This window comes from Alligator sinensis, unplaced genomic scaffold (assembly GCF_000455745.1).
Source record: "Alligator sinensis unplaced genomic scaffold, ASM45574v1 scaffold720_1, whole genome shotgun sequence".
Lineage (NCBI taxonomy): Eukaryota > Metazoa > Chordata > Crocodylia > Alligatoridae > Alligator > Alligator sinensis.
Window position 1 is genome coordinate 2,124,687 of NW_005842026.1, and position 12,536 is coordinate 2,137,222.

Consider the following 12,536-nt stretch of genomic DNA (forward strand, 5'->3'; position numbering starts at 1 on the left):
CACCAAAATAGAAATCGTAAATACGTCTTATAAAAGTCGCGCTCGAAGACGGGAAGAGGTGGGCGGTGGATCAGGCCGCCAAGCTCCTCTGGATCTCACACAGGGTTTCTATTACCCTGCCGTGTACCCAGAGTCCCCACGAGATGGATGTGGAGTCCTCTTCGGCTTGGGCGGAAACTACTCAAGCCTCTTATACGGCTAACAGGCCAATCGTCAGCTGCCACGTGTGAATAATTTAGAACTAGCCAATAGCGGGGAACGAATTTGCATACCGGTGGCGGGAACTCTTTTGCACTGTGCATTCCTCTTGCAACTCGAGCAATGCACTCTGCAAAAGAAGCTGCAAAAAAGGCGGGAAACTCGTCCCTGCACCGGGGATTTCCTCTGCAACGGGAAACTCTCCCGTGCAATGAAGCTGCAACTTGGCGGGGATAATTCTGGTGCCGAAGCACACACAAAATCATGCCTTTGGGTCATGACAACTAGCTGTAATATCTTCTGTTTTTCTTTTAATATTGCTGTTCTCCTGTAGCCTTTTAATTTTTTTTTTTTTTTTTTGGATCATGTTAAATGATTTCTGTATGAAACCATTTTTAACAGGAAGAAGAAGAGTATGAAACCAAAGGTGGCCGCAGAAGAACATGGGATGATGACTATGTATTGAAACGTCAGTTTTCTGCTTTGGTTCCTGCCTTTGACCCAAGGCCAGGTCGTACTAATGTCCAGCAGACAACAGACCTAGAAATTCCTCCACCAGGTATTGTTGAAAGTTCAGAAGGTTTGATTAACCTGTAAAAACAGGGCAGCAATTAAGTCTCTTCCTTTCCTTTCTCCCCATTTAGCACTCATTTACATTAAGTACCCACTACTGGAAAGGATATAGATTTCATAGATTTCTAGGGTCAGAAGGGACCTGGTAGATCATCAGGTCCAACCCCTTGCTCCAGGCAGGAAAGAGCGTTGGGGTTAAGTAACCCCAGCCAGATGCCTGTCTAATCTCTTCTTGAACATCTCCAACGTAGGGGAAAGCTCACTTCCCTTGGAAGCCCATTCCATATTTTGGCAACCCTTATTGTAAATAATTTATTTCTTATGTCCAATATAAATCTGTTCTCCTTCAGTTCATGGGCATTATTTCTGGTAACCATGAGGGATGCCCTGGTAAACAGAGTGCCCCCTGTTCCCCACTGACGACTGCCCCTCCCCGATTGAGTTTGTAGGCAGCCACAAGATTGCATCTCAGCCTTCTCTTGTGGAGACTGAAGAGATTCAGGTCCCGCAGTTTGTTTTCATAGGGTCTTACCTGCAGGCCCTCAACCATATGAGTAACCCTCCTTTGAACCCTATCAAGGTTATCCACATTCCTCTTGAAGTGTGGCACGCAAAACTGGGCACGGTACTCCATCTGCGGCCTCACCAATGTCACATAGAGGGGAATTATCACTTCCCTAGACTTGCTTGTGATGCACCTGCTGATGCTAGAAAGAGTGCAGTTAGCCTTGCTTATTACCTTGTCGCACTGGTGACTGGTGTTCATTTTTGCATTAACCAGGACTCCGAGATCTACTGTTGTGGTACTCAGAATGGTACCTCCCAGTCTATAGGTGTGTTGGAGATTCTTTCGCCCCCGGTGCAGCACCTTGCAATTATCCTTGTTAAATTGCATCCTATTCTGATCCACCCACTTCCCCAGTCTGTCCAAATCTGCCTGAATTCGCTCCCTGCCCTCCAGTGTGTTTACTATACCCCATAGTTTAGTGTCATCAGCAAATTTGGACAAGGTGCTTTCAGCACCTTCATCCAAATTGTTGATGAAGATATTAAACAGTACTGGTCCCAGAACAGAGCCTTGGGAGACACCACTGCCCGCATCCCTCCAGGGAGAAACCAACCCATCCACCACCACTCCCTGCATGCATCCCATATGTCAGTTTGACTGGGTTGTGACTTTGGCCTACATTCCATCTGTAGTAAATGAGCTATCCTTAATATGAATGACTTGAAAGTAGTTAGTGCAGTAGAAGTATGTTAAAGATAGCGGGAGAAATGTGGGTGTATCCAGTAGTTTAGTGGGATGTTGTCAAGTCATTGCTACTTTGTTAATATGGGAGTACCTAGAAATTAAATTAACTAAAAAAATAAATAAAACTGACTCATCTGTTTTTATTGTTAAAGCCAAAAAATGAAGTAAAAAACTTCTGAAAAAAAAAAAAATAAAAATAACGGACTTAAAGAACTCTTTCATTTTTAGCAACAAACTGCTGTAACATAGGTGAGAACCTGTTTTTAGTACTCTCCTTGATACTATATCTTTAAGAAGTAGACATTCAATACAAATATATATATTTCCTTACAAACATGAAAGCATATCTAAAGCAGGATTCCTGTGTTTTGTATTGATTCTCAAATGATATTTCAAATACAGGTACACCTCATTCAGAACTCTTGGAAGAAGTTGAGTGTATGCCATCCCCTCGTTTAGCACTGACCTTGAAAGTTTCAGGTCTTGGAACAACTCGGGAAGTGGAATTAGCCCTAACAAATTTCCGATCTACCATCTTTTACTATGTGCAGAAGTTACTGCAGCTTTCCTGTAATGGCAATGTGAAATCTGATAAACTTAGACGTATTTGGGAGCCAACATACACGTAAGATTACAAATGTATTAATTAATCTATTATGGTTTTACTTGAGGATGACTGATGAGGAAATTGATCTAAAATGCATGTTGAGGTTCGTTAGTTGCCTTTTTTGCACAAGGGACAAAGCTAGACATACTTTCCTTTCGATAACTAAGCAATTACATTTTAATAATCTCACCTTTTTAATGTTATTCCTTTGAACAGTTATTTTAAAAATCGGCCATCATAACCTTTTCTCATAATGTTCTATTGTGGCTTTTTACCAATATTCCAGATGCAGCGTGGTTGACGAGGAGAAATGACAACAAGAAACCTTTTAATTAAATGCTTTGTTTGCTTTATATCGGAGGGTGTTTAAAATAGGCCTGCAAGCCAAATCTAGCCCACAGTGCAGCCTGCTGTGGCACATTCTGGCCCCTGTCCCAGCCTTGCATGATGTTTGTGCTGCCCTCACCAGCCCAGCCCTGCACACTGAATCCAGAGCTGGTCTGGATTGGGCCCACAGGTGGACTGCCCAGTGCACAGGACCTGATGGTATACCCTACAGCAGTACTTCCTGGGCTAGCCCTATGCGTCACCTGCCATGGTGGGCTGGAGCCAGTGTGTGCTACCTATGGTACCTGCACTAGATTGTCCATGTGCGCTGGATCTGGGGCCAGTTTGGATCAGGCCTACAAACCAGCCTCATGTGCCCAGGGCCAGTCCAATTCAGGTGCCATGTGCAGCGCATGCCCAGACTAGCCCCACATGCTGTGTGTATCATGGGCAAGAGGCCAGGATGGGCATATGCTGCATATGGTGTGTGGGGCTACAGCTGGCACACATACTACAAGCAGCATGTGCAGCCTGGCCAGGGTATGCAGTACATGCATTACCCACACTAGACCATCCTTGTGGGCTGTGGTGCATCATTAGCATGTGGTGCTGCTCTGTGGACCCAATCTGATATTCAGACCAGCCTATGCCCCAGGGCTGTATGAGTTTAATGTCCCTACTTTAAGCTGTCTTTGCTTGTTCTTTGTTCACAAAGAATATTGGTAAGACTACTTCATTCTTACCAGCCTAAAAACTATTTAAAGCATAGCAGACACTAGTGAAAATGTATAGGAATTTTCTTTCGGTCTTGTTTGTAACATTTTTTCAACCTTAAAATATCTGCTAAAGATAACTTATTCTGGCAGCAAAGAAAAAGGGGTGCAGCTGCACCTGCACTGTCTTGGATTGCCTCTCTTTATTGCTTAAATCTATAGCTTCCAGATATCTACTCTTATCTCATATCCAGACCTGACTAACACAAGAGCTGCATGCAGAACTAAGTATATGGACATTTTAGGTGCTTTAAAAGGGGGTGGAGAGCTCCTGCTCAGGAGCATACATCACTGTTGCATGATAATAGCTTGCATTGGTATCTTCTGATGCCGATTACAGTCATGTCTGGCTATGTCCAAAGTAAAGCAACCATTAGGCTTTGTGAAAGTGCCAGGGTCTCCTTAAAAATTCAGTCCTTTTCTATGAAGAAATTTATCATAATTTCTGTTGAGCCAAGAACATGAGGAACACCCCCTACCACTTCTCACCAGTAACTTTAGCTCTGTTAGGGAGCTCCTTTACTGTCAGGTTGCAGTAACCAAGGTTGCTGTCATGTTCAGAGAAGACACCAGTTGCTTTATGTGACAGCACTGCCACTTAAAAATCTATTGTTCTTGTGCCCTTACAATTATGGATGCTGTTCTCCTCTTAATCTGATATGCAGGAAAGTAACCCCAGGCATTTAGAATGTCAGGAAACTGGTAACAGATGCAGTGAATAACCCCTGCAGGATATGACTTTACAGCCGTAAGGAGTTGATCACAAGAGGGATGCTTCTGCTGCATAAATTAAGTACTTGAAATAAACACTGTAAAAGAACTAGGAGGAGCCTTCCTTGCAAAATAGGGCTGTGATGGTCTTTTTAGGGGTATATTTGTCTTCTTGGACATTCCCTGAAGGCATCTTAATAGAGCAAGTACATTTTTTGTACTTGTCATTGGTAAATTCTGTCAGCAGAATTTAGAGACTAAGAACACTAGGACTACCATGCTGGGTCAGACCAGTGATCTATCCAAGTCAACATCCTGTCTCTAATGTTGGCAGTAGTAGATGTTTTAGAGTAAGAGTATATGATCAGGGCATATCAATAGTGATATTGATTTACTGATGTAAGAGATTACATCCCTGACTGTTCTGTTGAATAGCTATTAATGGACCTTTCAGGCATGAACTAGTCTAATCCTTTTTTGAACCTAAATCTGCATTTACAACATCTTGTGGTAATGAGTTCCACAAGTTAACTACATACTGTGTAAACAAGCAAACAACAACAAAAAAGGACTTTCCAATGTTTGTTTAAAGCATGTCTTAGGTTCATTTCAGTAGGTGTCTGCTAGTTCTACTATTATTCTGGGCTTTGGTGAATAACCTAATCACTTTTCCCACATCCTTTTCGATTTTATGGACCTCCATTTTAACTCCGTTTTCTGAACAGAGGAGTCCTAGCCTTTTTAGTCTGTACTGGTATGACAGCTGCTGCTTACACCTGGTAGTCTTAGTTGCCCATCTCCGTATTGTTTCTGGATCTAGTTGTATCTCTGGTAAGATGTAGAGATCAGAACTGCACACAGATTCAAGATAAATTTATATTGTGGCGTGATGTTTTTCCTGTTTAGTTTTATATTCCCTTCTTAATAATGCCCTACACTTATTTTATTGGCTATTTTTAGTCACTGCTATATATTGAGCTTGTTTCCTGTCTATAGTGACTTCAAGGGCTCTTTTCTGAGTCCATAACAGCTAGTTCAGAGTCTAGAATTGTGTACATGTGACTGAGGTTATTTTTTCCCATGTGCATTACCTTGTAGTTTTCAACATTGAAATTCATTTGCCACTTCTTTGCCCATTCAGGATTGTGAAAACTTTCTGCAGTTCATCACCATCAGCTTGAAATTTGACTATCCAAAATATTTTAGTAACATCTGCAGACTTTGAGATTTCATTATTTACTCCCCATTTCCAGGTCATTGATGAAAATGTTGAACAAAAGTAGGCCCAGCATAGATTCCTGCAGGACCCCACTATTAACCTTTCTCTTTCCTGAAAAGGGACTGTTTAGTTATACCCTTTTGCTTCCTGTCTTTTAACTAGCCTGATAGTTACTGGATCATTCAAGCCTCATTTAGGCAAATGGGAATTCAGTACTTTGTGCATTCCTATTTTGCTGTCTTTAAGCTATATATGAGCTCAAGAGCTTTACTGAATTGGGGAATTTGCAGACTTGCTATATGAAAGAGCTGCTCCTGCTCTTTCACATCAAATTAGCTAAAAGTCAAGAAACTACTTATATTTTATCATCTTGTTGATAACTTCAGAATGCAGAGGATGTTCTAAGTAGTCTGAGCATTACTTAAATGTGCTATTCTGAAAAGTCATTTAAAATATTAATGTTGATATTTTCCTGTTTAGAATTGTGTACAGAGAAATGAAGGATTCTGATAAGGAGAAAGAGGGTGGGAAAATGGTAAGAATTATTTTGGCACTTTTATTAACCCTTATGTTTGTATGGCTGTTTTAAACAATAACAAAACAAGTCATATTGTGGTTAGTGAAATGCAACTTTAAGAAACCAACAAACTAACTGTCCTTGAATGTTCAGAAGATGTGAATGAAAAATGTATAAATGCATGTTCCTAAAGAACTTGTGTGTAATGCATGTGAAATTTTAAAGACTTTACAATCAGGAAAGACCCACATTTGGTGGTTCCTGTTGTAGGGTTGCTGGTCAATAGAGCATGTGGAACAGTACCTTGGCACTGATGAATTACCAAAGAATGACTTGATAACCTACCTGCAGAAGAATGCAGACTCGGCTTTCCTGCGCCACTGGAAATTAACCGGCACTAATAAAAGTATTAGGAAAAACAGAAATTGTTCCCAGCTAATAGCTGCATACAAGGTATATGTCCGCATCCAAACTTTTTTTTGCTGGGAATGGCTGTGTGCTTTGTTGTGCAGCTTTGAAGGTTCTTGAGGAGTGGGGGGATAAGCTGTGTACAGTGTAAGTCTATATCAAGTTTAGGCTTTCTGGCTCTACTTCTGCCTTCTGTTTGGAATATTAGTATTAAAAAACATTTGAATCATAGCCAATGTTACTACCATGAAAGCCTAAACACCGTAACCATTCTACTTCTTTAAGGGGTTGGCCACAATACAAAATTCTGAAAATTAGCTACGTTTTTTCACTCAACAATCCTTTTTATAGGATTTTTGTGAGCATGGATCAAAGTCTGGATTGAACCAGGGAGCCATTTCCACTCTCCAGAATGCTGACATTCTTAGTTTGGCAAAAGAACAGCCTCAGGCCAAGGCTGGTAGTGGCCAGAATTCCTGTGGAGTGGAAGATGTTCTGCAGCTGCTTCGTATTCTGTATATAGTTGCAAGTGACCCTTACTCAATACGAACATCTCAAGAAGGTATGTAAGTAGCTTAATGTGGTTTCTTCAGTACTTCCACAAAAACAAAATAATGTAAAAAATTTCTCTTAATATTTTTCAGAAGGAGATGAACACTCTCAGTTTAATTTTCCACCAGATGAGTTCACAAGCAAAAAAATCACTACAAAAATTTTGCAACAGATTGAGGTAATTAAAGTAAGCTAGTGAGTTGCACATAATATACAATATTTTATATATGCTGTCATTTTGAAACCTTTCTTCGTTTGGTTTGGATATCTGAAATTTAATAAATGTTTTTAGCATGAGATTTTTAGATTAGTGTTCACTTGCACTTTTGTATTTATAGTCTAGGTGAACCTATTTGCTGATATTTTAAAAATTATTAGTGATGTATCTAATCTAAATATAAAAAATCTGAAAAGAAAACTCTAATGCAGTGGTTTTCAACCTTTTTAGACTTGAGGCAACACTTGGAAAATTCCAGCTCTTGGTTTTTCCTCATAGTCCCTACAAAAAAACATAATAGAGCAGTTATTCTGTTGCAAAGAACTCAGAAAGGCCATGGTTGCAGATTTCTATTTTAAATTTCTGATATATCTTGTGAATCATTTGTAAACCCTACAGTGCTAACTTTGTGTGGCACCTTGCAGCTCCCTTGAAAGGATCTCAAGTCATATCAGTGTGCCATGGCGCCCTGCTTGAGAATCAGTACTCTAATTTTAAAAATATTGGGCAAATATTCACCTTCCAGGTCATGAAGAATAAACCAGCTGATATCATGGAATTGCATGCTATTTATTGCATGTTACTTCCTGAAAAGAAAAATGTTTTGCCTGGCATAGTCAGTCTACAATTTAAGTTCCCAGACTTGAGTTTTCATCTTGCACACAATTGATCATCTGCTTAACATTGTAAGCAGCAGAGTAATTCTATTGAAGTTAGGACTGCTTAAGTGCAAGGTTTTACAGGGTCACAGTCTGTTAGATCAAACCTCAACATATATTACAGCTTTTTCCATCCAAAATTTTCTTCTAAATGTCACTGGCCCCTGAAAGCATATACAAGGAAGTGTACTTCACTAGATGCCAAATGAGAGTGATTTGAGCTTTAATGGACTGTACCATTCTGTTACTGTCCAAGTTGATTCTTCCCAGTTCTTTGCCATGAAGTCACCAGCAATTTTTTAAGTCACTCTGCCTTTATCATTAGCACTTCTTCCATCACCAGTAGTTATAAACTGCAAATGCTGTTAAGGAACAAATTATTAGGTAGAAATATATAATTAACTGAGTGAATGTATTTACATTACCTACAGTACTACTATAGTACTCAAATCCTAGATTCAGAAGGTGTGATTTAGTTTTCAGTTACATATAGCCCGAAGTAATAATAGAAAAAACATTGTCAAAAACCATAACAATATAACAAATCAGATAAAGCATTAGAGGGCACTTTCTCCTCTATCACTAGACACCTGCAGTTATTTAGCTGAGGGGCCTGGGGGCACAGTGAAAAATCTAATCTTTGCCTTTAAAGCAAACCTGAAACTTTTAACAGGTAAAGTGATGCATCTAGGTCTGGCTTTCTGTAGTGTTAATCAGACACAAAAGTGATGTAGTTCTTTGTAGCTTAAGGATAAATCTAATCTTGATCTGGTTCCTTCCAGCAAATCAGTTATTTTAATGGGATTTGTGGGATGAGCTTGATATGTAGGCTGTGGTTTTTGAGGCACCATAGAGTTTTGTTTTGAGGCTACTGATGGAGTTGGATAATAGTTCCAGTGGATGCCTTCTTATTTGCATTTATGTCAAAGGTATTTAAAATGTCAGATACTTTTTTTGTGTGCTTACAAACTGAAAAACACCCGGACATGCAAACGCATCTCTTCCTACAATGAGGTCTTTTTGCACCTTAGTAAAATGAAACAGGTGATAATCATTGCTCCTCCACTCTATCACCCTCTGAAACCTGGGATTTTCTTTAAAATATACCAGATTAGTTTCAAAGCAGCATGGATTCAGCAGTTCATATGGCTCGTTGTTTCCAGATATTTTATATTTTTATTTATTTCTAGTTCTACTTTGTAAGTGGTGTCTGTGTAAAATGGTGAATTCTCTTAGCTAACTACTTCTGCTCCCTGGCTAGGGACAGAAGTTACACGTAAACTCGCTTAAGTGATCAGAAACTGGTTTAAACCTGTAACAGAACATAAGCTCAGTGCACATAAATGAGTTTCAAAATGGCTGAAACTGGTTTAAGATAAACCCGGTTGAATGCAGTATCATACTTAACTGATTGAGGTCAAACCAGTTTATTGAACTTATGTCTTAGACCCCTTCCTGGTTGAAGCTAAATCAGAGTCCTTCAGTATCCCAGCATGCTTTTCAGTCCTGGGTTGGGTTGGGCTGTGCTGTCTGCTCCAGAGTGCAGGATTGGCCCTGCCCTTCTGCAATGTAGCCAGAGCAGGGACAGGGGTGTGGCTAGATGCTGGCCCAGCATAGCCCTCTGAGGCGAAGGGGGCAGGGAGGGGGTTTATTTCCCCCCTGGGTCCTTCCATCCACCCGCCACTCCAGCAGCAGGGGTGTGGGGCATGGCCAGATGCCAGCCCGACATGGCCTTCTAAGGCAAATGGGGTTTATTCCTTCGGGAGGGGGTTTAATCCCCCCTCCCTCCCCTCTCCACCTAGGAGACTGCAGCTGGGATCTGCCAGCCCTGGCCATTGCCTCTGCTGCTTGCCCCTGGCTAGGCAGACCCTGGCTGGGGTTCCCTGGGGGAAGAGGGGAGAGAGGGTGGAATAAACCACCTTCCTGCCGCCTTCACCTCAGGGGGCCATGCTGGCTGGGGTCTGGCCATGCCCCCATCCCTGCTGCTGGAGCAGCAAGGTGGCGGGACCCTGACAGAGGCAGCAGCCCCTGCCATGGTGTCCCAGGGAACACAAGTCTTTTCCTGGTGGGGGGGTCTTCGCTGCGGGCAGGAGTGGGGCAGGCAGACTGTTGCAGCCTTTGCGGACAGAGGTGGGGGGACCCTGATGGGCTGTTCTGACTTGGCCAGGCACACCCTAGCTGGGGTCCCTCAGGAGGAGGGGGGGAACCCCTGCCCTGCCCCCTTTGCCTTAGAGGGTCATGCCAAGCCAGCATCTTGCTAGGGGCCAGGGTCTGATCATGCTCCCTACCCCCTGCCCCTCCCAAAAGCCTGGCAAAGGCTGCTTCCCCTCTCCCCCTCCAGGCACACCCCAGCTGGGGTCCCTGCAGACCAGAGTGGGGCTTTAAGCCCCTCCCCAATCATACTCGGGCCTGCAGGGTGTGTCCTCCTCCCCCCAGCTCAGCTTTCCTCCAGCCTTCTGGCCACTGCCAAAGGGAAGGGAGGGCTTGCTCTAGCAGACACCCCCCCCACCCCACCACGCACCGCCAAGCAGGGAGGCATACTCTAACACTGTGCGGGTCCCAGCCCGAGCCACTGCAGGCATGTGGCTGCATTTCTGGAATCAAAAGTGAATGTCTGTTTACGTGTTTGCCAGTTCTGTCTATGCAGGTTAGACCAGTGGTTCCCAAACTCTGACAGTTGTGCACCACCAATTTAAAACTATACAACTTCAAGTACCACCAGCAAATTTTTGTCATGTAAAGTAATTATAATAAATCTGTTAATGTGTACCTCTGATGGCTTGTTTGTGTACCACTAGTGGTACCTGTTCTACAGATTGGGAACCGCTAGGTTAGACTAACCTGCAAAGATTGAATCAGTTCAGGCTGGGGCTTTTTGAATGTCTGATTTTAGCCCTTGTGTGTATTCTGAGTAATCTCTGCTTACTTGGGACTAACATCAGTTGCTACGAATTATTACCCTTGTTAGCACAGTAATGGGAGTCTGGTTTGTGCATTGTTAACTAAGCACTAGCTGCAGGACCACATTCTTCCTATGCTTACTTTTGTGTAGCATTCCTTGATTTCATGCTATTTAACTGAGGGAAATATCTATATCTGTATTACTGCTAGTAACAAAGGACCCTGGAAGAATCTTGATATTTAAATTGCAAACTGACCTTGCAAAACTGTGTTAAGGAAATCCTTATTCTTCTATGGGAAAAGGACAAACTTGATAGCAAGTCACTGAGATGCAATAAAAATGAAATTTCAAGATCCTTATTTTTAGTAGTAGAGCCACATTTCTAAATACAATGTTTCTGACATGCCTTTGTTGTTAAATTTCTCATTTTGTGGGTGGATGTCTGCATGTGTATATGTCCTACTAAAGCTAAGTAAAATTTCTTCAATGCATTTTATAGAAATTTTAAAACAATCTGAAAAAAGCGTTTGACCAGAATCTTTGGTAGGGAAGATGAAGCTTGTCACAATTCTCTGAAGGTTACTTGGCTCTACTTAATAATATCTTCAACATATTGTTTAGCAGCCAGAGAGAAGCCACATTTTCAGAGGGAAACGATCTCAGGTTCCAGGGCTGGTTCTCCTTTTTCCTCATGCTTTATTTATTGCCATCCTCCTATGAGGGGACAGTATACAGCCTTTTATGAACAAAAATGAAAAATGAATTCTCTTGAGAATTAGTATGTAGGCTGTCTGCCCATCCTGTTCTGCTTCAAAGCAGTTCATCTTGTAGAGGTACTGGTAAAGTTACTTTGGGGTGTCCCTCCCATGCTGCTCTTGACGTCCGTCTCCAACATGTTTGAGAGAAACTGCTGGGATACACCCGGTGTGGGGGTGCTTCCTTGGCACCTTTCCAAATTTGGAGTATATAGGTGGGAGCATGTGGATGGGATGGGCTCAGGGGCATCCTTGCTGGGATCTTCAAGGACCTGGTATAAACAATGCATTTAATAAACCGTTCACCTTTTTTAAAGAAAGCACTGTGCTAAGGGCACTCCATGCAGAGGCAATAACTAGCTCTGCATGTATCTGACTAGCAAGTTCCTTGTACTACTTGATCCCATGTTTTAAACAACTCCCTGTGTCTGTTAAATTTCAGGAACCGTTGGCACTAGCGAGTGGAGCATTGCCAGACTGGTGTGAGCAGTTAACTAGCAAGTGTCCCTTCTTAATACCATTTGAAACTAGACAGTTGTATTTCACGTGCACGGCATTTGGGGCATCAAGGTAAGAAACCTGACCAAATTAATGTACTTTGTTTTCTTCAGTGTAAAATAATTTTTCAGTTCACTGTAAAACCTTTGTCACTTACCATATCATGGACAACCTTAAGAGTGATATATTTTCCAAATTTAAGGAGCTTTATAAAATTTTATGTAAAAAAGATCAATAAATAAAAAAGGAGGGGGAATCATTTTCAAATGCTTTTTTCTGCTTCTAAATTGTTTATGCATTTGCAGAGTGACTGGCTCTCTATGGTTTGATGTTCCACAAGACATTCCATTTTAATCTTCAGCCTGCCA

At 41.8% G+C, this 12,536-nt stretch overlaps 1 protein-coding gene across 8 annotated transcripts in view; it reads left to right on the forward strand.

The window, feature by feature from the left end:
* Positions 1-12,536, forward strand: part of HECTD1 (HECT domain E3 ubiquitin protein ligase 1) — a 105,927-nt gene that overhangs the window by 82,045 nt on the left and 11,346 nt on the right. For 7 of the 8 annotated variants that reach the window (XR_003093736.1, XM_025202484.1, XM_025202481.1 and 4 more), the window contains 7 exons: positions 601-757; positions 2,426-2,648; positions 6,141-6,195; positions 6,448-6,630; positions 6,937-7,147; positions 7,230-7,315; positions 12,113-12,240. Coding sequence is in view for 7 of the 8 variants with exons in the window: in XM_025202484.1 (XP_025058269.1) it covers positions 601-757; positions 2,426-2,648; positions 6,141-6,195; positions 6,448-6,630; positions 6,937-7,147; positions 7,230-7,315; positions 12,113-12,240 (1,043 nt within the window). In the remaining variant the exon portion in view is untranslated. The remainder of the gene's footprint in view (positions 1-600; positions 758-2,425; positions 2,649-6,140; positions 6,196-6,447; positions 6,631-6,936; positions 7,148-7,229; positions 7,316-12,112; positions 12,241-12,536) is intronic. The other variant, XM_025202483.1, reaches the window with a different exon arrangement.